Source organism: Drosophila takahashii, chromosome 2L (genome assembly GCF_030179915.1).
Source record: "Drosophila takahashii strain IR98-3 E-12201 chromosome 2L, DtakHiC1v2, whole genome shotgun sequence".
NCBI lineage: Eukaryota > Metazoa > Arthropoda > Insecta > Diptera > Drosophilidae > Drosophila > Drosophila takahashii.
The window spans coordinates 34,971,727-34,993,324 of NC_091678.1; the positions used below are offsets into that span (position 1 = coordinate 34,971,727).

At 39.2% G+C, this 21,598-nt stretch overlaps 1 protein-coding gene across 2 annotated transcripts in view; it reads left to right on the top strand.

The window, feature by feature from the left end:
* The window catches only part of LOC138912699 (protein FAM210A), an 84,635-nt gene that overhangs the window by 6,383 nt on the left and 56,654 nt on the right, over positions 1–21,598 (top strand). For both annotated transcript variants that reach the window (XM_070213961.1, XM_070213954.1), the window contains exon 2: positions 2,753–3,229. In XM_070213961.1, the coding sequence (XP_070070062.1) occupies positions 2,753–3,229 (477 nt within the window). The remainder of the gene's footprint in view (positions 1–2,752; positions 3,230–21,598) is intronic.

A 21,598-nucleotide genomic window follows, 5' to 3' on the forward strand; every position in this document is an offset into this window, starting at 1 on the left:
ACCATTCATTAAAAAGTTATACGCAATCAAAAATTATATATCTATCTCCCTCGCACTCCCTTTAGCTGAGTTACGATTATTAGTCGGGACACCAACCCGACACAGCGTTCGCACTCCCTTTAGCTGAGTGACGGGTATTAGATAGTCGGGACAACAACCCGACTATAGCGTTCTCTCTTGTTTTCAATTATAAAATATTATAGTCAAGTTTTCATTCGTAAAATCTGCAAGGGTATTAAAACTTCGGCTTGCCGAAGTTAGCTTCCGTCCTCATTTCCAATTAATTTTCTATGGCAGCTATATGATATAGTCGTCCGATTTTGATAAAATTAAAATTGAATCTCGGAAATATTCAAAACGAGTCATATCCTAGAGTAGAAGAAAATAAAAAAAAAACCAAAGAAGCTTAAATTTATTTCCAATTACTTTCCCATTAATTTTTCGATTGTTCCTATGGCAGCTATATGATATAGTCGTCCGATTTTTTAAATATTTTTTTCGAAATTCAGAAATATTTAAAAAATAATATTCCCAAGGGTAGAAGGTCCCTTCCTATGGGAGCTATATGATTTATATACTACCAGCAATAGAAAGAAGGCTTGGGAAAGTTTCAAGCCGATAGCTTAAAAACTGAGAGATTAGTTTGCGTAGAAACGGACGGACAGACGGACAGACGGACATGGCTAAATCGACTCGTCTAGTGATGCTGATCAAGTATACTTTATGGGGTCGGATATAGTGTTGGGTAAAAACTGCTCATTTGGGCGAAAATGTTCACTTGTTCTTTTTTTCCCAATGAGTTGTGTGAGTTGACTCAGTGAGTTTGCTCACTTGTTCACTTACTCACTTTCTCACTTATTCACTTGTTCACTTGTTCACTTGCTCACTTGCTCACTTGCTGACTTGTTCACTTGCTCACTTGTTCACGTACTCACTTGTTCTGTCTTTAACTTTTTCACTGGCTCTGAGAAAACAGCTCATTGCCTGTAAAACCATATCCAAAATGCATCCCAAAAGTAAAAACAAATACTTTTTGTGCCAAAAACAGCAAGAGAGCAACTGAGCAAGTGAACTAAAAAGATAAAATAAGAGAGCCAAACTGAACAAGTGAACAAAAAAGAGCAAGTAGGAGAGCAAAACTGAGCAAGTGAACAAAAAGGAGCAAGTGAGCAAAAGTGAACAAGTGAACAATAAAGAACAAGTTCGAAGGAACATGTTCACTCACTCAGTTTAGTGAGCAACTCTTTTTTGTTCACTCACTCATGAGCAACCCAACACTAGTCGGAAACGTCTCCTTCACTGCGTTGCAAACTTCTGACTGAAATCATAATACCCTCTGCAAGGGTATAATGAGAAGCTATAATAATTAAGACAAGACAAAGTTTTAATACCCTTGAAAATTACTTACCTAAAAATGTATTCTTGATAAATAGCACTTTTGTTTGAACTCGAAAACAACTTATCACAGTTAGAACGCAATTGAAAAACACGGAAAAACGGCGCACGCCTTTGAGAAATAGAAAAGAATACTGAGCGAGAAAAATAACATCTGCAATTTCAATCTTTCTTGTTCTCTTACCTTTGTCCATGCCTTTGTCACGATCGCGCTAAGTTGTCTCTACCCCAGCGCAGAGAGAGAGAGAGAGATTGAGAGAGAGAAATTTGGGAGAGTGTCACGCCTACTATCGCCTTTAACGACATTAAAAAAAGCCTGGCGCTTTCATCTTTAAAAGAGTTTGTAAAACTGTAAAACGGCTTGCATTTCTTCATACATACAGTTTGTCAAGTAATTGTTTGCACAAAGGAAAATGGCATAGAAATTCGATTTTAGATGGGAAATGTACAAGCAAATACTAGATTTTTTAATTTTTTTCTTTTTGAATGCATCAAAATATTTTCATTTTTCACCCTAAAACACCCTCAAAAACAAAAAAAAAACTAAAATATTGCAAATATTCGGCTGTCAATTGCATTTTCCAAATAATTATTTGACTTTTAGCTATAGCTTGAAATCGGCTAAAGTTATTGCACTAAGTTTTGTTGGGGTCCTTGTGGTGGCTGCCCTGCATTTAACCGACCCGGAATTGACCGTCTAAGGACATTTTTAATTATACTTTTTAAGGGTTTTCTTCCAAAAAACGTTTGCAGGTGATTTGTATGGTAATGGCATTTTCGACGCAGTTTTCTCCCGTTTTGAGCGGTAAAATGTGATGCTATTTTTGGCAATTCCCCTAAAGGAATGTCCAACGAAAAGTCCTGCATCAGAAATGTGCAGGGTAATAACTCCTGACGATGGTCTTAGTTTTTAAACCATGTATACATGCACTTTGCAAGCAATCTGAGCCTCACTGTTCTTGCTATATACAAAAATGTTAGAATCCTGCACATTTCTTGCAAAATAATGATGCAGAACTTTTCGTCGGACAAACAATTAATTGACAGCCGAATATTTTTAGGGTGCTTTAGGGTGAAAATTGAAAATGTTTTGATGCAATCGGAAAGATAATAGTTTAATAAACAACATTCCAAGAGAAAAAAATTAAAAAATCTAGAATTTGCTTGTATATTTCACATCTAAAAACGAATTTCTATGCCATTTTCCCATTTGCAAACAATTACTTGACAAACTGTATCTCTCACACTCATTTAGCTAAGTAACGATTATGAAATAGTCATGGTACTAAAGTATAACCTGTTCAAAAATTTTGAAATCTTCTAAAATGTAAATTTTTTTATACATATGTATTCACAGCTTCTCAACAATTTTACTTTAGTCTCTCATTGGAAAATGACATGGATGCGGCCACGATTCCTCTCCCAACTAATGTGGATGCTGCCGAGACAACTCGTTTTTCTCGCCAGCGCTCCCGGGATATCTCGTCCACTGTGATTCTAACGCAGGCGTCTATCTCAAACATCGACATCACTACTGACAACAGTTTTAATGCAGTCTTACGCAACTTCAATATTTGTCAGGATCTACATGTGCAATCCTATGATTGCTTTGGTTTAATCAGTCTTAGCTCGGCCATGCAAAGCAATGTACCCATGCCGTTCGAAGGGTTTAACAAGTATTCGCATCTGAACATGCCCGGCGGACAATGGTCGCAGGAGTATAAGTTTATAGCACAAAACATGCATTGCTCTCACTATAGCAGTCTTCGAAACGGTTTACGAGCGGATTGGGCGACCTACGATCAGAACGCCACCCTAAAAAGTAACGGGCAAGGTAAGTTTCTTAAATTTAATTTACTATGCCAAATAAATCTTGATCTCTAGCGGAATCGACCTAGCTATCTCCGTATAAACGCTGATATCTCGGAAACTACCCTGGAGTTCCATTCATCACCTTTTTAGCAGGGAATTACTGCCAAAAATTTAGCACCAAGCAAAATAGCGATGATTTTAACATTAGCATGTCCTAGGGGTTTATCACTGCACGAAACTGGCGCTTATCCATCACCTGTTTATCGCCTATTTTCATCACCTATTCACCGCCCCTTTTCATAAAAAATATGTTGAATTTCATCGTCTTTATCATTAAGTTTATTACTTTTCATTTAATTTTACGTTTTTACGTTTCTAAGCTAGTCTCTTATTTTTTAGGCTATCGGGATGAAACTTTCCAAAAAGTCTTCTTTTTTTTTGAATGTAGTATATAAGTCGGAACCGGCCGAATCGGACAACTATATTTCATAGCTCACAGAGCTTCTATATCTTATAGCTCCCAAAGAAAATATCGGAAAAAGAACGTAAAAAAAATTCTAGCTTCGATAGTTTTTAAAATATTACCTTTTACTTCCGAAATACTTTTTTTTTAATATTTCTGAATTTTGAATTAAATTTTTAAAATATCTGATGATTATATAATGTAACTGTGATATGAACGGCCGCAAAATTAAATAGAAATAAATATATACATAATATAGAGAAGTTTTTAGCAAACTCGAGGTCATGCCGGCTTAGACTTCAAGAAGTCCAAGACGTCGCACAGTGGCGCCTTTTGACTTTTTTTTGGTAATAAATCATAACTTTTGAACCAGTGAAGATAATTGAATTTGCAAATGATAGATAATTGATCCACCTTTCAAATTATTGCTTGAGACAGGGAGTGGGCGTGGCAGAGGCGTACTTACAAATCGGCAAAGTCAGAATTTAAAAACAAATCCATTTTTTTCCGACAAAAAAAAACTTTTTTTAAAAAGTTTTTGTTTTTTTTAGTTTCTTTTTTCATGTTGTAATTTTTAAAACTTATTAAAAAAAATAAATAAAAAATTGGAATTTTAAAAAAAAAATTTTTTTTTTTTAAAATTACGTTTTGTTTAGTTTATTTTTTTATGTTTTAATTTTTAAAAACTCAAAAAACAAAAAAAAAAAATTAAAGTTTTTTTTTTAAAATAAAAATTTTTATATTTCATGTTTTTTGAAATAATGGTCACAATTTGGTAAACTTGGTAAATCCAATAGACTTAACATTTCTGGACTATAATTACTAGATTCTAACTCTGTGACAAGGTTGTGATTCCATGACCCTGGAATACAGTTTGGATTCGCACATACTAAATTCAATGCTTAGGCAGCGTAAGTTGTTTTGAGCTGGCAAAAGTTGCTATTTTCGTTTCTGAATAACTTTTAAACGTGTTTTTTTTACAGTAACATGATACATACAAAAATTTAAGGAATCTCAAGGGCTATACAGTTTGAAGTTTTAAAGGAAATCGTTAGAGCCGTTTGTGAGAAAAATAACAGAAACTAAAAAAAAGTTTTAAAAAAATGTGTTTTGTGCATATCTTTTTAAATATTACAGTTACACAAATTACATATAGGAGGCGCTTAAAGCATTTTAAAATACCTTTTAAACAAGAAAAAGCACAAGTCTGTAGCTTCACTAGTTTAGAAGTTAAGGCCTTCCGTATTTTAGCTATTTATAGCTGTTTTCCCGCTAAACTAGCGGGTTTTTCCAAAAGTGGTAGAACTAAAGTTTCTTATATCGAGCTGTTGAACATCATATCAAATTTTCATGACTTTAAAACCATGTTTTGGACAAATCTTTCACAAGGATGCGCCATATGCAATTTCTTGGACCATGACTTTTTTCCCTTTTTTGGCTCTTAAAACCGCGGACGCAGGCGGACGCAGCTACAACTTTCGTAATATCAAGAAGAAAGTCCAAATAACGTTTTACGGAAGTATAAAAAAAATAGTATTAAATAGTTTTTTTTTATTTTCCATCAAAGTTGAAAAATATGGAAAAAATGGACGTTTCGCAAATAACTCATAACTAAGAGATGCGCATGGCAAACTGCAATATGTTTTACTTTTTTTACTCTTAACTAACACACCAATCCGTGGAAAAAAGAAGCAAAGCGATTCGATACCTAGTTTTTAAGAAAAACCCCCCGGAAGTGCGAAAAATTACCTAAAAACGGTGTGTTTTTTTTAAGTGAAAAATTTTTCAACTTTGAAAATTCATATCTTTTACATAAATTTTTTGATTTGAAAAAGGGTTACATATTTGTAATAGTGGATCAATTACCTGTCGATTGGTATGGGTCACAACTTTCTAGGACAAAGTCGAAAAAGTGATTTATTGCACGTTTTTTGGCCCAAGGCGCCACTGTGCGTCGGCATTATGCCAAACACACAAAAAGAGCGAAGAGGCTTCAATTTACATCCATGTTTCATGTAGTAGCCAACTACAATCATCATCAGTGAAATCGCTGTCTTGGTCAACGATCGAAGTGGGTTTCCATGCAAGCCGCGCTATAACTGGTTGGGAACTATAGCGTCGCCAGATCGGTAAACTTCGAAAAGCTGATCAAGCCCTTAGTGTGTGTTGACTTTGTTCTGTCTTTGATCTCTATCAGAGTTGATTTCTTTGTTGATTTTTTTTACATTCTCTTCCTCTCTGGGATATAGCTTTTCTTTAACATTTCCAAATTTCGAATTAAATTTTCCATAGGAAGGATCAAACAATTAAAAATAATACGAAAGCAGATATAATTTAGATTTTTGTCTGTCTGTCTACGCTATTTGGGTGTGCTATACTTGTTCTAATTCCAATATTGTTTGGCGCACTAGGTCGCTCCTGCTGGGCATGTATATAAGAGATGTCCTACCGCCTCTGTTTCCTCCTCAACAGCCAATAGTACAATGCCCGGTGATTAATCCTGTGAGGATCCCAATCCTGTTCTTGTTGAAGCGTACACTCAAAAAAAAAACAGCTCAAATTCGCCATTAAATCAAGAAATTCATCATGATTTTCAGTCGATGGCAATTTACCGTATTTTTTAGAAAGGAATTTTCTAAAATTTAGAAAAAATTTCTGAAAAGCAGAAATATTTTTCTAAAATCTAGAAAAATTGACATCGAATTAAGAAATTTTCCTAAAATTTAGAAAGTGCTTTTCTTAAACATAGAATTTTTTTCTTAAAATTAGAAAGGACTTTTTTTATTTTCAGAAAATTTTCTTTATTTAAATAAAATACATGTGAGCTGGTGGATTGGACCTAGTGGTCCGATGAACCGCGATTTCTTAAGAATTTACGTGCAAAAAAGAACTTGGCGGTCGGCCATGGTTCTTTTGTAATTTAATTTCAAAGTTTCCGGTTTTGCTATAAAAAACAAGGGTGCTTTTCTCATATTTTCAATCAAAGTAATTACGTTTAAATGAGTTTCTATAAAATGAATTAATTGTTTAATTGAGTTCCTATAAAATAATTTAATTGCTTAAATTCCTATGAAAAAAGTGTAGAATTTTGTCACATTTTTTTAATTGTATTTTTTGTCTACTGAAAAAACGTATGCAAATAATCGTGTTATGAGTGGAGCGTGGTCTATAAAGGACATATGATTGTTATCACAATGCTGTATCGAGATTTTAGTGACGGCCAGGAACGATCATTTTGTGCATTTAAAAAAGAAAGTAGTAGAGGAACTGCGCCGTTCTTCTTCTGAAGTATTAAACAAGTAGTTGTTGCTGAATAAGGATTCTTGTGTCGCTGAGAAAAACAAATTCTATCTAGACGTTTGCTTTTGGGTGAAAAAGACTTAAAGAAAGGTTGAAATATATAATAGTCCTTGGACTGCGATTTCTTCTGATTATCATAATAAAACAAGAGAGAACGCTATAGTCGGGTTGTTGTCCCGACTATCTAATACCCGTCACTCAGCTAAAGGGAGTGCGAACGCTGTGTCGGGTTGGTGTCCCGACTAATAATCGTAACTCAGCTAAAGGGAGTGCGAGGGAGATAGATATATAATTTTCGATTGCGTATAACTTTTTAATGAATGGTCCGATTTCGATAGGTATAAATATACACAACAAAATTGCATTTATACTTCTCGGAAATCTTTAAAGATGTGGGCGCAGGACCCATTTTAAAATCGTTAGTGGGCGATTGTGGGCGTTAGAGGGGGCGTGGCGCTCGGCTAAAATAAACTTGCGCTGCGTAGGAAGCCAAAGAATATGTGTGGGAAATCTCAACCTTCTAGCTTTTGTAGTTTCTGAGATCTCAGCGTTCATACAGACGGACAGACGGACAGACAGACAGACAGACAGACAGACAGACAGACAGACAGACAGACAGACAGACAGACAGACAGACAGACAGACAGACAGACAGACAGACAGACAGACAGACAGACGGACAGACGGACCTGGCTAGATCGACTCGGCTAGTGACCCTGATCAAGAATATATATACTTTATGGGGTCGGAAACGCTTCCTTCTAGCTGTTACATACTTTTGCACGAATCTAGTATACCCTTTTACTCTACGAGCAACGGGTATAAATACACATGTGGTCATCCATGGTTGAGAGTTCTTAAGAATTCGCTGTGCATCGGGGATCATTTTTACGCGGTTGTGGGGACTAGTTCCCTTTTAATACCAAATTAACAGATTTTTGGAATTTTAAATTAGTCTTATTTTGACAAAAAGGGAAAGTGTACCAAAAAGAAAAAGTATAAAAAAATGCGATTTAGTGCTTGCGCATTGACCTTTAAGTTTATCACTCATACGAACTGTTGCCCTTGATCAAATATTTTAATTTCATATAGATGGCGTAGACTTGTCATTACTTATTGAGTCTAAACATAAAGGTAACCTTGTCACCTTTACAAACGGCTAAAGAAAAATAAAATCGCTATGGCAATATAAGTTTCAATATTTAAGGGAGTCGCACCACAAATCAAACAAATATTTTTTTTTGGGGGTGAGTCCGCTAATATATAGTATTACCCTCGTATGAAAATGAAGAGAACTGCAATGTTATTCCTGGAGTCCACCACTGTTTCGGACTATGATACCCTATGCGAAGTACTTTTGGACGAGATTGATAAGACGCTGACCAGTGCTGAAGTACACAAGCAGCTTCGAGAATTTTCACGAATATGTTTTGCATATGCGTAAGACAGCAGCTCTGGGAATTCGCTACATAGCAGATGGATTAAAGCTTCGTAACGATCTCAAATACCCTCTATACAGTGCGACAACCTTCAAGAAGCTATGAAGGCGATTTGAAACGATCGAAATGATGACGAAATCCAATATGCAGCGCAAGCAAGCAGTTAATCAGACTGACCTCGGTAAAGCAGGAAAACTAGTAAAGCGGTTTGATCGAAAACAAAATCAGAGTTAGAGGCATTGCTTCAATTGCGGCTCAACTGAGCATATGAGAGCCGAATGTAAAGAGGAGACGAAATGCTTTAAATGCAACGGAGCTGTGCATACTTCAAGGAATTATACAGGTGAAAAGCCAATTGTCGGTGTAATCAGCGAGTCGAGGGAGAAAGTACTAGCGATCAACAAAAAGAGTGTGGCAGGCCTAGTAGGCACTGGAGCTGCTGTGTTGCCTATGCGTATGAGGACCTACAAGGATAAGTTTGCCGAAATTCCCCTGCAGAAAAGATTTGCAAAACTGTACGGGCTTGGAAACATTGCAACCTCGGTGCTGGGTGCACTGAATGTCGACGTGGAGGTAGATGGAATGCAAACGCTACATAGGTTTCTCATCGTTCCCGACAGCAAAATTAATGTGAACACCATTATTGGATTCGACTTCTTAAAAAAGTTTACTGTTGTGCTGGAGAAAGGAAAATAAGCTTTCAAACTAGGAGACGACATCGTTGTCGAGAACGACCATAACATCTACAACGTGATGAGTCATGAATTAGAACTAGACGTTCCAGGCAACTTTAAAACAGCAGTCAAGCAAATGGTTGATGACTACAAGCCGTCTGACGTGAAGCTAACCTGCCCTGTAAAGACGACAATCATCCCTAATTGCAACAACATAGCTTTTAGAGAACAACCAAGCCGATCTTCAGCAGCAGAAAGAAAAATAGTACGCAAACAGGTGGAGGAATGGCTGCAGCAGGGAATTGTAAGAGAGTCCTGTTCAGATGTTGCTATTAAAGTTGTGCTAGCCAAGAAGAAGGACAAGACATACAGGGTGTGCATAGATTATCGTATTTTTAACACCAAGGTTCTTAAATATCGATTTCCAGTTCCACTCATAGACGAGGTGCTTGACAACTTTACCTTCAACGTTGAGCAGGAACTAGAATGCAACTTGTCGACAGCTTAAGTCGTTTCCCTATAATGATTGTGTCATCCGAAGCTCACACGCAGATCAAGAAAGCCCAATTAAATGATGAACATTTAACGGCTGTTCGCGAAATTTTAAAGCATGGACTGTTTGCCGATTATATAATCAAAAACAGCTTGATTTTTAACAAGTAAATGGACAAGAGCAGTACCAAAATGCATGGAAAAGGAGATAATAACAAGTTCGCACAACTTTGGACACATGGGAACGCAGAAGACGATGCATCCAATCCAGCAGGATTTCCACATTTCCCACCTCGAGAAGAAAGTGAAGCAGACCATTTCCAACTGTATCGAATGTATCACACATAATCAGAAATTGGGGAAGCAGGATGACTTCTTGCACGCTATAAACAAAGGAGATACTCCCCTTTCAACGCTTCATATGGACCAGCTGGTCTCATTAGACATGACATCAAAATGCTACAGATACATTTTTGCAATGGTGGATGGCTTTTTAAAATACACTTGGTTGTTTCCCACTAAGTCAACAAACGCAGAGGAAGTGATCAAACACTTGGAGTCCTGGGTGTCAATACTTGGCAGCCCACAGAATTATCAGCGATAAAGGAGCTGCATTTACATCACACTCTTTTAAGGAATCCTGCACAGCGAAGGAGATTGACCACATTGACACTACAGCCGTTGTGCCAAGGGGCAATGGACAAATCGAACGGATGAACAGAGTAATAATTTCAGTATTCTCAAAAATGTCAGCATCGGAGCCCGCTAAGTGGTATAATGTATATATGTAGTATATTTGTGTACACAAGTGGAGCAGGCCATAAATGCGCATGTACACGCATCAACTAGCTTCTCGCCATTCGAAGTTATGTTTGGATGCGAATGAGGAACAACTCTAGTGCCGAACTCCTAAAGATCCTTCAAGATGAGATGATAATAAACCAACAAAAAGAACGTAACGAAATTTGGAATGAAACTCGCCTCCAAATTGAAAAAACTTAAGAGATCTACAAGAAGAACTTTGACAAGAAGAGGTGACGCAGTTTATAACCGGCAAAAAGTTAGCTAACAAATATATGTGACCATATGAAGTCATACAGGTTAAACGCAACGGCAGGTATGATGTAAAGAAAGCAGCCGATTTTGAGGGTCCACTACATACGTCTACTAAACTTATGTAACTCTTATATCTACAATCTATTATAATCCTAAACTTTCTTAATAAACTACAGATAATATACAATTGTCTTACATACATACATATTTATTTTACTTTTTTATTTCCTAAGGGCTAGTACTCAACCCAACAAAAAGTCGTCCAAAACAAAAACTTCATATGAAACAAAATTTTTTGACGTTGTTTTTCATATGAAGTTTTTTGTTTTGGACGACTTTTTGTTGGGTTGAGTACTAAGCCTAAACAAGAAAAAGAAAAGAAAATAAAAAAGATGAAAAGAAAATTAATAATTTTTCCTAAACAAAAAAGGAAAAGAAAACAAAAAAGAAAAAAATAACATTATAAATATTTCCTAAAAAAAGAGAATAGAAAACTAAACAAGAAAGGAAGCTACCTTCGGCCAGCCGAAGCTTACATACCCTTGTAGATAAAGTAATGCTCACTCGGTGCAGTTCCAGGGATTCCAGATTCAGCGTTTCTATTTTAATTTTGTTTATACATAAGTAGTCAAGAATCAAAACGCCTACTTCCTACAAAGTTACAATGAATTTTCTTATATTTGTTTGAATATTCCTATGGGAGCCTTAAGATATAGTGGTCCGATCCGGCTCGCTCCGACATATGTACTACCTGCAATAGAAAGAAGACTTTTGGGAAAGTTTCATTGCTATAGCTTTAAAACTGAGGGACTAGTTCGCTTAGAAACGGACAGACGGACATGGCTAGATAGACTCGGCTATTGGTGCTGATCAAGAATATATATACTTTATGTGGTCGGAAACGTCTCCTTCACTGCGTTGCAAACATCTGACTGAAATTATAATACCCTCTACAAGGGTATAAAAAGATAAAAATACCTGTCCAGAGGAGGCATTAAATTATGCCACCTTTTTTGCGAATATTTAAACGAGAGAGAATTTTGCGTGTGTCAGAACGGTGCTAAAAAAAACGCCGAAAAAGTGGTTCGATTTTTAATGCGTTTATTGTGGTAGCGAGAGCGAACGAACTGCTTCGTACCAGCGATCAAAAGCGAATGTACATCATGAGAGTACGTAGGTCCGAGAGAGCACCGAGCGCAGTCGCTTATCTCGGTTTATCTTACGCAGGATAGATAATTGGAAGCTTTGGTTTACATTGTTGTTGTCAGTGATGCTGACCAAATGGCAAACAATAAATAGGTTTTAAATGATTTTAAATTGATTTCTGCGGCTGCTCCCGACATGCTACCCCCGTTGGAAGAGTCATGCTTCCAAGTGAAGTGGGTTCTAGGGGCAGTACCGCAAGCTTCCTCATTGCCCGCTTGCACAGTCCAGAGTCGGTTCGGATGACTGCAACTCGTTCGACGCCATCCTCTCCGGAGACGGTGCTCTCGACTCTGCCGAGGCGCCACCGCAAAGGGGGTATGTTGTCCTCCTTGGTGAGGACCATGCTGCCTGCCGGTACGTTGCTCACAGGAAGGCGCCATTTGGTCCGCTCCTGCATCAGCGAAAGGTAGTCGGCGCTCCATTTGCGCCAGAAGGTTTGCTGCATTTGGCATACGCGCTGCCACCGGCTCAAGCGATCGATGTTCAGATGGGTGACATCAGGCTCGTCCAATGCGGTGAATGTAGATCCGATGAGAAAGTGTGCAGGAGTAAGAACACTAATGTCATCTGAGTTTTCTGAAATGGGACAGAGCGGTCGTGAGTTTAAAATTGCGGCAATTTCACAAACTAAAGTGCGCAGCTCGTGAAATGTGAGAATTGATTTTCCAACAACACGGACGAAATGATATTTTGCGGATTTCACCGCGGCTTCCCACAGGCCACCAAAGTGCGGGGAACGAGGTGGAATGAAATTCCAACGGATCTCCATCGACGTAAGGGAATTCCATAGCTCAATGTTTTGAGGATCGCTCAGAAACAGCTGCCGAAGCTCAATTAGCTCGTTTTTGGCTCCCACGAAGTTCGTTGCGTTGTCTGACCAAATCGTTTGAGGCTTTCCCCTCAGGCTTACAAATCGCTTCAGGGCTGCTATGAACGATTGCGTTGAAAGGTCTTCGACGACTTCCAAGTGTGTAGCCTTGCTGACGAAGCAAACGAATATGGCTATGTAGCACTTCGTAGGGGGCCTGTTTCTGACCTCTGACTTCGAATAAAAGGGGCCACAAAAGTCCACTCCAGAGATGGCGAATGGGCGATTCGGCTGCACTCGGTTCCTTCGGGAGCGGCGCCATGATGTGTTCGACTAGCTTGGGCTTTAATCGGAAAGATTGAATGCACTTGTTGATGACAGCAGAAACCGTTTTTCGCCCTCCAATGGGCCAGAATCTCTGTCGTAAAGCGGCTAACAAGCTCTGTGCTTCTGCATGAAGGAACTTGCGATGAAAATGATCAATGATAGCTGAGGTTATATGATGAGACTTGGGAAGAATCATAGGGTGCTTGGTATCGAAATCCAGCTGCGAATTTTGAAGGCGTCCGCCGACGCGCATTAGACCTCCTGCATCTATAAATGGGTTTAAGGACAGAAGTTTGCTCCTCGGCGACAGCTTCATCTGAAAGGTTAGTGCCTTGTGATCCTCGGCAAAGTGCACGCGCTGAATCCCTTTAATGAGTAGATGGGTCCCACCTTTGATTTCCTCAACTGTAAGCTCTCCTTTATGCCGTACTAAATCCTTGCTGACCCTTTGAAGGAACCGATATACGTATCCGAAGACTCTCTGCATTCTCCCAAACGAGTTTCCAAACTTGCAACTGAGTGAGATGTCCATCTCCTGCGACAGCACCAATGCGCTGCGTCTACGCTCAGGAAGTTCCTTGACAGGGGGCGAGTCATCAGGCCATGTAGAAGAATCAGTGAGTAAGAACTGCGGTCCTTCACTCCAAAGTTTTAAAGCCACCGGCTCAATAGGGGTACATCCACGAGATAAGATGTCCGCCGGATTCTGCCGTGACGTTACGTGCCTCCAATTCATTCCCTTAGTTCTCTCCTGTATCTGCGAAATCCTGTTAGAAACGAAAATATTAAAATCTGATGGAGGTTGTCGGATCCAAGCCAAAACTATTGTCGAATCTGACCAACAATGAAAGGTGCAAGATCGAGGTGCAATTTGTGCCACTTGAGAGACAAGCTAGGAGAGTAAAAGAGCGGCAGATAACTCTAGCTTCGGAATCGTGAGGGTCTTCAAGGGTGCGACTCTTGATTTTGAGCAAAGTAGGTTCGACGAAACGATACCTTGGTTCTCTGATTGAACATAAATGCAAGCTCCGTAAGCTGCCATGCTTGCATCGCAAAATCCATGTATTTCGCACGATGAGTTATGCTGTAGAACAAAGCGTGGAAACTTCAAGCAAGCAACTGTGGCGATCTGCGACATGTGCTCCAACCAAGCGGCATGCAAAGATTGCGGCAGGGATTCATCCCAGTCGAGCTTATCAATCCATAAGACCTGCATGAAAATTTTAAGTTTGGTTATGATTGGGGCTATTAGTCCAAGGGGATCGTAAAACTTAGCGATAGTCGACAGGATGCTGCGCTTGGTTGCGGGTTTTTCTGTCCATTCGTTTGAGAAGCTGAAAATCAAGCTATCCGATAGCGTGTCCCAAGATAAACCTAACGCATTCGTAACGTCGGTTCCGTCGTGGAACTTTAAAGTTTTCTCCCGATCCGAGTCATCCACTCCTTCTAGCGCCGCAGGTTCGTTGGAACACCATTTGCGAATTGGAAAATGTCCTCTTCAGGAGCGCCTTGATTTGTTGACGAATTTCAACGACCTCCTCAATGGTGTCTCCTCCTGCGATTAGATCATCCACGTAGAAGTTTGTGCGTATGATTTTAGCTGCTACTGTAAATTCCGCTTCTTCATCGTAGGATAGCTGATGCATTGCACGAATTGCCAAAAAGGCAGCAGGCTTCATGCCGTAGGTTACGGTGTCAAGCGAGAAAACTTGAACCTCGTCTTCTGGCCGATCGCGCTATAAAATACATTGAAGAAACTGATGGGGATGCGTAACCCGAACGCAGCGATACATTTTGCAAATATCCCCACACAAAGCAATTTTGAAAAATCGAAAACGAAGTAGGGTAGTGAAGATTTTTGGTTGATCGTTCAACGAATATCCCGAAGTGGACTTCGCTGAGCCGTCGAAAACAACTCGCAGTTTTGTTGTTGTACTTTCCAATTTTTGGACGCAGTGGTGGGGTAGGTAATACAGATGAGCTGCAGCATTTTTAGTTGTTAGAGACATGTGGCCAAGGTTCAGGTACTCCTCTATAAAGGCTTTATACTGCGACTTCAGCTCTGAATTTCTAGCTAATTTGGTCTCGAGTGCTTTAAAACGAAGAAGTGCACGATCATATGAATCTCCTAAAGCATCGAAACTAGTTTTGGCAGGAAGTAGTACCGAATATTGGCCAGAAGCCGAGTGTATTCCTGCTGAAATAGCTGCTCGCATAGAGCTTCTTCTTTCGAAATGAATTCTTTAGAATCTGCGCAATTGTCGATTTCCCAAAATCTCTTTAGTATCTCAGAGATCGACTCCGACTCTGAATGAGTTCTGGGCTCTTGAGATAAGGAAACTAAAGATGAGCGGACGGAAGATCCTACCGTTAGACACCCTGAGACGATCCAGCCAAGTCTGGTTTTCTGCAGAGTGGGTAAATTGCTGCCTAATCGAATTTGTCCAATACAAAGCAGCTCGAAGAATATGCTTGCTCCAAGAAGCAAGTCTATGCTTTGACTTTTGTAGAAGAGCGGGTCGGCGAGCTCGACATTTTCCGGTATTTTCCATTCAGACGCGTTAAGATCGAAATGCGGGTGGTAATCGGTGATTGACTGGGTGACAGCAGCAGAGAGCGAAGTCCTATACTTTGCGTTACTCGACTGAGCGAAAATATGAACCGATTTATCCGAAGCGAGCGAGGACTCACCGATTCCTGATATGGAGATGAATGAACGATGGATCTTGAGCTGAAGCTGATTGGTGAAACGAGATGTGACGAAGTTGATTTGAGAAGCCGAATCGAGCAGGGCCCTGCATGGCACGAACGCGCCAGACCGATTTTTTACGTAGACTATGGCGGTAGCAAACAAGACGTATTCGGGTCTAGTTGACGATGAAGCTAAAGGCGGTGTTTTGGACAAGGCTACAGAGACGTGAGATGAACCTTGCGGAAGTATTTCTGGAACAGGCTGGGCCAGGGTTGCAACGGGATTTGTTTCCAAATGAAGAAGACTATGATGCCTCTGGTGGCAGTGTCTACAGTTGCCAGACTTGCATTGCTGTAGGCTGTGCCCTTTTCGTAGGCAGTTGAGGCAAAGATGTAGCCTTTTTGACTCTCTATACCGCTGATTGGGGTTCAATCCTAAGAACTGTGGGCATTTTGTCAAATAATGTTCCCTAGACTCGCAAAGGGTACATGATGGCAAAGCTGATGATGAAGCAACGAGGGTGCTACGACAAAATTTGTTAGCTACTTTTCCAACCTGTTTGCTAGGTGCTTGGTTTACCATAGCGTATTCCAAATTTTCCATCATGCGGCATCTAAGGTCCAAAAACGATGAGAATTGATCCCAACTTGGCAGCTCCTTGGAAGGTAATCCTTCTTCCCACCTCTTCTGGGTCTGAATGTCTAGTTTTGAAGCGAGGAGATGAATTAAGAGGCCGTCATAGATCTCCTCCATAGTAGCCAAGGCGCGCAAATGAGAATTTGCCCTGTCGCTTAGCTGCCGCAGACTACTTGCGGATCCCTTCTCCACCACTGGGAGCTTGAATAAAGATCGAACATGTGCCTGAAAGTGCAATAATTTATTATCAAATCTCGACGTTAACAATTCCAAAGCCCTGTCGTAATTATTTTCCGAAGGCTCCAGCGAGCGAATTGCGTCCAGTGCAATGCCGTCCAAACATGCGCGAAGATGCTGAAATTTTTCCACCTTTGTTAGATCTTTGTTCTTTCCCACTACGGTGTTGAACATGGCGTAGAAATCCGGCCAATCGATGTATGCTCCGCCAAATCGCGGAAGTTGAAATTCCGGTAGCATGGTGGGCCGCGAATTGCACTTGAAGGCGGCTGCGTGTCCACCGAGGATGCCATGCAACTCAGTTGAATTTGCCAACGACTTTCTCTTCTCAATATTGAGATGGCGGCAGATTTTTCTTTTCGTCTCACAATATGCCGTGGTAAAGATTAAGCGCGCATCTGACTACAGCTCCTCAATTACAAGCTGTTCGAGGTTAAGTCGAGAGCTGTCGAAGTCAGAGTACATGCGCTCGATTAAATCCAGCCGCACCTGCAACTCACTTTCGTCCAATTTGGCCAACTGCTCCTCTGTCAAAAATGAATTTAAGGCCGCCAGCTGGCGTACCATAGAATCTGCCTTTGCTCGATAAAACTCCTCGCCGTTTGGTGCGTGAGGCGCGAGCTCAGGCTTTTTCGTATGTTTGGCTGGCATTTTTATACCCGTTACTCGTAGAGTAAAAGGGTATATTAGATTCGTGCAAAAGTATGTAACAGCTAGAAGGAAGCGTTTCCGACCCCATAAAGTATATATATTCTTGATCAGGATCACTAGCCGAGTCGATCTAGCCATGTCCGTCTGTCCGTCTGTCTGTCCGTCTGTCTGTCTGTCTGTCTGTCTGTATGAACGCTGAGATCTCGGAAACTATAAAAGCTAGAAGATTGACATTTTGCATGCAGATTATAGGAGTTCCTACGCAGCGCAAGTTTGTTTCAAAAGGGTGCCACGCCCCCTCTAACGCCCACAATCGCTTGTATACGATTTTAAAAATTTCAATATTTTGGAAAAGTAAAAATGCAGTTTTATTGTGTTTATCAATACCTATCGAAATGTAGAAGAAATTTTTTAAATCGGACCATTCGTTAAAAAGTAACGGCGGATCAAAGTCTTTCTCCATCTCCTTCGCACTCCCTTTAGCTGAGTAACGGGTATCTGATAGTCGGGGCACCCGACTATAGCGTTCTCTCTTGTTTAATTTTTAATTTCCGTTTGTAGGGTATACGAAAGTCACCGCACGAAATTTGCGCTGCACCTGCACTTGGTCCAGCGAAAACCAAAGATCGAATTTAAGGGTAATGACGGAGCCGAAAACAAAGGGCAACGACTTTTGCCTGGCGAGCGAAGTTGTGTAACACTTTCCGTTATGCAAAAAGCTTAGGCAGTACAGCAGCCGATTCTAACTGTACAATGTCGGTATATGCGAATACCGTGCGAAACGATGCGAAAAGAGTTTGTGTGTGTGTGGCCCTGTAGCGACACATGCAAAGGGCGCGTAGAATTATTAAAACGATATTTAATAATTGCTTAACTTTGACACACGATCACGTTGGGGTCACCAAATGTTTAGAGGAGGCATTAATTTATGCCACCTTTTTTGCGAATATTTAAACGAGAGATAATTATGCGTGTGTCAGAACGGTGCTAAAAGAAAAGCCGAAAAAGTGGTTCGATTTTTAATGCGTTTATAGTGGTAGCGAGAGCGAACGAACTGCTTCGTACCAGCGATCAAAAGCGAATATACATGATGAGAGTGCGTAGGTCCGAGAGAGCACCGAGCGCAGTCGCTTATCTCGGCTTATCTTACGCAGGATAGATAATTGGAAGCTTTGGTTTACATTGTTGTTGTCAGTGATGCTGATCAAATGGCAAACAATAAATGGGTTTTAAATGATTTTAAATTGATTTCTGCGGCTGCTCCCGACAATACCATTACACAAAAAGAGAAAACAAAACAAAAAAGATAAAAATATAATTATTAATATTTATATTAAGTATTTAATATATTTTTATTACAATTTACTTACTTACTGCCAAACTATCAACAATACCTGAAATTGAAATTATTCCTGCAATCGAAAATAAAAATTAAGATTAGAGAAGGATGGTATTTGCGGCCTGCAATATTATTAATAGCCAAATCTATTAAAATAGTATGCCCTTTGCTTACCATAAATTATCACACACTTTCCAAATTTATATTTCAATTTAATTCAATTCCTTACCTATAAATTGCATCTTTGAGGAATCACACTTTAACTTTCTTAAATAGGCTCAACAAGAACTTGTTACTTTGAATGGTCATCCAAAACTGAGCACAAGATTTCAAGATACAGCGCAACGCAAGCAACTCTGTCGCGAGAGACTGCATTTCCAAAACAACAACGCAAAAAAAGTTACAGCTACGAACAAAAAATTTCTCGGTCATATACACAAACACACATAAACATATACATACATACGCCAAAAACTGTCGTCGCAACGCGCTGCGGTCTAACCGCATGTCTTCTTCTTTTTCGTTTCGAAGAAAGAATGAGAAGCATAAAAGAAATAAAAAAAAGTTTTTCTTAAATCTATGGTGATTTTCGCGCTGCGGTCTAACCGCATGTCTTCTTCTTTTTCGTTTCGAAGAAAGAATGAGAAGCATAAAAGAAATAAAAAAAAGGTTTTTCTTAAATCTATGGTGATTTTCTAATTCTACTTTTCTGTTTTAAAAAAATGTACCGTGTTTTCATGGCGACTTTCTAGATTCTAGGAAGGCCTGAAGTACATGGCGAAATCGCCATTAATTTAAGAACATTTTTGGAGAGCAAACTAGGAAAAAACACCATTGATTTAAGAAAAAAAAATGTTTTCCAAATTTAAGAAAAGTTGTTCATAAAATTCTGTTTCAATGGTCTTTTTTCCTAGATTCAAGAAAACAGTTTCTAAAATTCTGAACATTTTCTAAAATTAAGATGAGAGATACATATAAAACTGTAATTTTTCAAGTTTTACCTGTTTTTTTTTAACCAATAAGGAATTGTGCTGGGTTTTCGTAACTTGGCATGTTGATTACATTGTTTTTATATAATTTTAATAAATTTTTATTTTGCTTTTATCTTTCAAAATAGCGGCCGTGGAAATTTTTTTGTCAGGCTATATTAAAAAAATGTAGGCCAGCTGCGGATTGTCCACCGTGTAGATCCGATTTTTATGAAACTAAGTTTATTTTGTTAAGGAATAATGTAGAAACTGGCGGAACCTAACTTGCATAGAATATCTCAAAAACTATGGTTGTGGAACTCTTTCAAAGTTAAAAATCTATTTTTTTCATAATTTTTTTGTTGTTTTTGGCTATCAAAAAATACTTAAACGTACAAATTTCTAAATAAAGTGGGTTCAGACAGTGGCCAATTTTATTATAAACATTTCTGTAAAAGCAGCATGATGATCGAGGCATTACTTTTTGAGATACACGATCCGCAGCTGAGGAATACGTGGTTTCGAGAAAAAGGCATTTAAAGTAATGTAATATATCTACTGCACAAGGAAAGTGGGTGCCGTCATCCTGGTATAAGTTCCAAAATAGGTAGAATTTCTTCGTGAAACTTTCATGACACATTTTTAGAGAGTTATTCTACCAATTTAAGGAATAAAAATAAATTAAATTTTAGCACTGAACTCAGGCCAAGTCATTTTGGAAAAGACTCACACGTCGGCACTATGCCAGTGGCTTTGCACCATCCCTTTCACCTTGCCATTAAGGATAGCTAGTGAGTGCTGCAAAGGTTTTAGAACATCTCTGACAGACGCCGACGGCGGTGAGGCCGATCCGCGTCTGGCAAATACATCAGGTCGTTTGTTTCCCGTAATGCCGCGATGTTCAGGTTCCCATGTAAGCGTTATTTGGGTGTGCTCCTGCTAGTGTGTGCCTGTTGATCTTTGATTGTTGCCTGTCCACAAAGATTGCCGCTGAGGTGGGAGGAAGTTCCCAGCTCGAGATCAGCTTCGCAGCCTGCCAGATAGCGTAAATCTCTGCCCGAAAGACGCTACACCAGTCTGGTAGTCTGAAGAAGAGCTCAGTGCGTTGGCTCCTGTGCCTTAAATAGGTTAGGGCAATAATATTTTCGGAAATTTCAAAAATTTTCGTCGTGCGCCTATCCTCTATAACACAATTTAATACCAATTTGGCTGGTACAATTCACAGGTTGTCAGCGTTGTTAGGCGAATACATCCTTTTCTTAAGGCCCAGTACTCACTTCAATCAAAATCCTATGAAATGAAAATCTCCATACAAAAATGTGCCACCTGTAATTTTTGCATAGAAATTTTTGTTTCGTTGCTTTTTCGATTGAAGTGAGTACTAGGCTTTAATTAGAATTTTTTGTTTGTGCACGCAGATATTACATCCATTAGTAGATTCCTTATTTTATCCTAATTAGGAAATTTAGGTACATTTTAGATATTTTTGTTCCATTTTTTACAACTGAACGACTAGACGACTTTCTAACTAGAAATAAAAATTAGAACGCCTCTCTTTCGCTTCAAATGACTCTCTCTATTTTTTGCTCTCTCGCTCTGCTTCTGCTGCACAGATGTCCAAACTGCCAAAGCAAACCAAAAACAAGCTTGCTGCCAAATTAGCCCCACAACCTTGAACATTAAAAAAGAAAAACCAAATCAATCGTTGCTCCTTGAAAAAAACACGCTTTGAATTGTACAGCATAGCTCCACACTTTAAACCAAAACAAGACCCGATCGCATAATCACCGAGCCAAAATTTTTAAGTGCATCAATCGGCAGTCGGTTGGAACTAGAGTCCTGCATGAGTGTACTTGAATGAGCAAACAAGTGATTATTTTGTAATAGAGTAATCGAGTTCAAGTCAACTCACTTATAAGTTCCAAGTATACAAGTAATTTTCCCCTGACTTGCTTGTTAAAACACTTGTTTTAGAAACCGAGTTAAAGTATATAGAGTAGTAATAAGTGGAAGACAATAGAGTTTTCAAGTCAAGTAAGTGTGCATTCAGTAACTTTTTTAAAAATTAGGAAAACCTGGCCGTAAGAAACTGTGTAGTTTATT